The 4,947-nt window shown below is 42.1% G+C and overlaps 1 protein-coding gene across 1 annotated transcript; it reads right to left on the bottom strand.

Annotated features, from left to right (window-relative positions):
- Nucleotides 1–227: 227 nt before the first annotated feature.
- Nucleotides 228–2,870, bottom strand: LOC123964632 (tryptase-like; the record flags this gene model as incomplete). The annotated part of the gene is made up of 4 exons (XM_046041496.1): nt 228–390; nt 1,289–1,541; nt 1,625–1,770; nt 2,596–2,870. Coding segments are annotated over 4 exons (837 nt in total), but the record flags the coding sequence as incomplete, so codon positions are not given.
- Between the last annotated feature and the right edge of the window lie 2,077 nt (nt 2,871–4,947).

Here is a 4,947-nt window from a genome sequence, read left to right as displayed (position 1 = left end):
CCCCTCAAAATGAATCATTGTCTGCTTGCTACACATCATCACACGTTAAAACAACACAGTAGCAGAATAATATTTTTCATCTGTCCTGTCCTGTCAATCCTCTTACGACCTCTCCAATTTATGCTGCGACCCCCTGGAGAGATTCCTGCCCCCAAGTTGGGAACCACTACCTTAGACAGGCTGAACGGCATGTGGTTTTTTGCCGATGCCCTACCCTCTCTGCTTACCTTGAGCAGCATTGAGCAGCAGTCAGCACCCAGTCATTGTTAATGAGGGTTCCTGCACAGAAGTGGGAGCCAGAGGTTTGCAGACTGGCCTGCCAGGGCCAGCTGCCTGCAGAGGCCACCTGTCCTCCAACAATCCTGGTGTTGAGTGTTGGCTGACCACACACTGAGAAGAGAGACGATCAAGAGAGACGGGGTTCACAGCAAATACTAACAATAATGGAACTATTTTAAAAAGTTTTCCTCAAACAACATGTTTAAAATGTCCAAATGACAGATGGACAAGAAATAAAAAAAGTTAGCAGTGAAACTTCTACTTACTTCTACTTTTATCACTAAACACATTCAAACACAAAGCTTTTTGATAAGTGACTTTACACCCTGTCCTCTTTCAGCTAACAGACTGGAAATTCATCTTCCACTTACAGAAAAGGAGTTTGCAGGTGTTTTCAAAATTCCTCTTGAAGTCATTATCACCACGAAAACAATAACAATAACCAAAATGTGTCAGCTGTCTTCCTCTTTCTAAATATGGGTCATAATACGCTGCTCGAATAATTAATCTATAACATCTTTTTTCTAGTGACGACGGACTGAAATTAATTTTTGTTACTCTACTGCTGCTAATCTTATTACTACTAATACTAATGAGTTTTATTAATACTACTACTACTGTTATTGCTCCAGTCCCTGATGACACCTTAATGTCACAAAAACATGACAGTAGCAGAAGTTAAAGGGGTCCTCCACTGATTTTACACATGAAGTCAGGTTTACTCTTTACGAAGAGTCGTACTCCTGTGATCACAATTATTTAACATTATTGTTTTATAAACAACCATGATGCTGCCATGAAATTCATTATGTACAACAGTTAGTGAACGCATCACTGTTCATATGCACTTAATTTCGTAAAACAGTAAATGAACACTTCTCCTTTCAAATACATTCTGAAACAGAATATGAAACTGTTTGTTAGAAGAAAAATAAAAATATTGAATTTTAAGCTTTCCAAGGCGAAATGTAAAGTTAAAAATCAAAGTCTGGACACAATAGACACTTACCTTGAGCTGCTGGTGGTGGCGTGGTAGGACATCTTATGCTGAGGTCACCGTCAGTCCCAGCGGAGGTAAAGGTGATGAAGCCTGGTTGGTTGCTGGTGATCTGGCTGTTGATCCAGGACTGATACTGGGACACTCGGGTGTAGCCTGATGGGATATTAGGCTGGGCACAGCCCCTACTACTGGTAAAACTAGTGATTCCCGACTGGATCCAGCGACCGCCCTGCTTGCTCACCAGCGGACCTCCTCCATCCCCCTTAAAGGAGAGAAACACTTAGGAGAAGGAATCTTTGCAGAAGGTCAAAAATATGACACAAACACAGGCGTAAAAATGATCACCTGACAGATGTCCTTTCCTCCAGCACTGAACCCGGTGCACATCTTGTTGTTTGTGATCAAGCTCACTCCGTAGTTACAGGTACACTCTCTGTTTCCTACAACCGGCAGCTGCACCTCCATTAGGTTTTGTGGGAAAGGAAGGGACACTGAAGAGACACAAATTCAGTTTAATAATGAAGTGTTCACATCTTTTAAAATGGTTGCTACCCTTTGTAGAGTTCAACCTACTCAGATTTAACTCAGGAAAAGTCAGGCTTTATAATAGTATTTAAGATGTAAAGGTTCGACTGCATATTAGGTCCGTTAAACAATAAAATGGAACCAGGGGAGAGCGGTAATAATCCGAGAAAAATTTCCAAAAGAATATTTTCTGAGGTTAAAGTGTTAAATTTACGGGGGAAAAATAATCACAAATCTACAAGAAAAGGCCTGAATATCATCTGACATCCGTCATAAAACTATTAGAGAAACTCTTTTAAAAACCTGTCCACCTTAGCATGCCTCGTAGTGCAGGCCACTGATCTGTATCACATCTGTATCTCCCTGCCTCTGTGTGTGTGTGTGTTTGAGAGAGTCTTCCCTATCCTGAGTACCTGATGTGTGTCCCCTGGTTGTGTCCCACAACGCTTGTTTGCTCTTGTATAAATGGTTTTCAGTCCCTCTTCGGTCATTGCAGTATGTTGAGGGTTCTGCTTGTCTCTGTGCGGCTGCATTTACCAGTTTTATTTGAATTTAGTTTCTTGTAACAGATTATAACCTTTGTTTTAATTTTGTACCATGCTTCCATGGAAGTCACATTATTCTGCTTTTTGCTAATAAACCTTGCAAACTGATGTCAGCTCTCCACTGTTGTGCGTTTTGGGCTCAAACCTGCTTATCACTCGATGAATCCTGAGAAAACATTGTTATTGCCACTATTGTAATTAGTTTGTCTCTGAAAATAAATGTAATACAGGTCTTTTCTGACCCACCTCCAGATCCAACATTGCCCCAGCCGGTGGCCCAGGAGACAGTCCCCTTGTAGAAGGTGCTGCCTGTGGCTGCCAGACAGACGGGCTGAATGTAGGTGGTGAAAGTCACGGGTGAGGAGAGCTTCAGGAGGCAGATGTCGTTTTCAAAAGTTCCAGAGTTAAAGTTGGGATGAATGATGATCTGTGATACTGTCCGAGACACTTGATTGGGGTTTGATCCCTGTAGACTCTGGAGACCCAGAGACACAACCAGAGTGCTTGTGCTTACGCCTGAACTGAGGTAATCAGAAGAGAAACAAAACAGTGCAAAGACATGAAAAACAGAACTGTAGTCAGGGGCGAGTGCTTTTTTTTCCTGACCTCAAGTCCTAATTACATAAATTGTTCCCTTTAATTATGAATTAATACTTCAGTCTGCACATGTAGTCCATGTTATTTGCATCTGTTGGTGTGGAGACCAACAGAAAACTAAGGATGGACATCTCTAAACCGAAAAACATCTGCAGTATCAACAGGGGTTTTCCTTTACAGCAAAACCATCTTTTCTCCCAGTGAGGATTCACCATCACTACCCCCCCAAATCCCCACCTAGGTCACGCTTATCTCCAGACATCCTTTCTGCCCTCTCCCCCCTGTTGGACTTCACTGATCACATGGAAGACCTGGTTAGAGCTGGGACCAAATTTACTCTCTGCACCTTTCCTCGCTCCACTCCACTTTTCTCCACCCTAAACTCCCCTCACCGTCCACCTCCACCCCTGGTTCTAAGTCCTCCAGGTTTGACACGTGTCACAAATACAGCGCACAACCCGTCTTCCCGCCCCGCAATGGCGAAAAAGCCCAGTAAGCTCTGTCTGATATGTGCTGGGTCCAGGCTACAAGGAAAATAGCACTCATGACTCTTCCCAGGACAAGCCGGGGCCCAATGTGCTTGTAGCCTTCTCCATTCCTGTCTTGATAGGTAACAGAAAAAGTATGGTGAATGTGTTAAGAAACAGGAAGCACTCAACATATCCTGCAAATTTAGTATTAATTCCAGATAATGTTTTTAACACACTAAAATTAGCTTTGTTAAACGTTAGGTCTTTGGCAGGAAAAACATTTTTAATCAATGATTTTATAATCACTCACAATCTTAATTGCATGTTTTTAACTGAAACTTGGTTGGACCATGATAACAGTGCAGCTGTCCTTATCGAGTCTAACTTTCCCAACTTCAGTTTTATGACTGAAGCTAGAGTGCATAAGAGAGGAGGTGGAGTTGCCATTTTGTTTAATGACTCCCTCCAATGCAAAAAGACGTCTTACGGGAATTTTTCTTCTTTTGAATATGTGGCTCTTCAGCTGAATTCCTCCTCTCAAGCTATTTTTCTAAATATCTACAAGCCCCCTAAATACTGTGCAAACTTAATAGATGACTTTGGTGAACTGCTGTCTATAATCTGTATTGACTTCGACTGTGTGGTTATTGTTGGTGATTTTAACATCCATGTTGACAACCCCCAGGAAAGAGGGACTAAAGAACTGTTTTGTGTCCTTGATAATTATGGACTGACCCAACATGTGACGAGGCCCACGCACAATAAGGGGCACACTTTGGACTTAGTCTACTCCAAGGGTCTGGACATTTCCAAGGTTGTGGTGACTGATGTGGCTCTCTCTAATCATTCCTGTGTTTTTTTTGAGAGTGCTATCTGCGTGCACACAAATGTACAAACAGAGGTAATCACAAAACGGCATATCACTGAAAACACTAGGCATTTATTGAGGCTTTCTCCTCGACACCCGCCCTCTCACGGGTCTCAGTCAATGAGCTTGTAGATAATTTTAGTTCTAAAATTACAAATGTTATTGATGCCATTGCACCAGCCAAGGTGAAGGTGGTCTCTGGTGAGAGAAGATCTCCATGGAGAAATGCCACGCTGGTTAGAACTCAAAAAAAGAGAGTATCGACCATACCACAGCACTGAGACAGCTCTTGTTAAGGTCTTCAATGACATCCATTTAAACGCTGACAGTGGCAGAATTTCAGTCTTAGTATTATTGGATCTCAGCGCTGCATTCGACACGGTCGACCACAACATATTACTAGACAGACTTGAAAACTGGGTTGGACTTTCTGGCATAGTACTAAACTGATTTAAATCCTATTTAAAGGACAGGGACTACTTTGTGTCTATAGGTAATCACACATCTGAGCTGACAAAAATGACGAGTTCCCCAAGGCTCCATTCTGGGGCCTCTTTTGTTTAACATTTACATGCTTCCACTGGCTCAGATTATGAAAAACAACAAAATATGTTACCATAATTATGCAGATGACACACAGATTTACATAACCATTTCACCAGG

This window comes from Micropterus dolomieu, unplaced genomic scaffold (genome assembly GCF_021292245.1).
Source record: "Micropterus dolomieu isolate WLL.071019.BEF.003 ecotype Adirondacks unplaced genomic scaffold, ASM2129224v1 contig_3934, whole genome shotgun sequence".
Classification (NCBI taxonomy): Eukaryota; Metazoa; Chordata; class Actinopteri; order Centrarchiformes; family Centrarchidae; genus Micropterus; species Micropterus dolomieu.
This window is presented reverse-complemented; position numbering and strand designations above follow the sequence as displayed.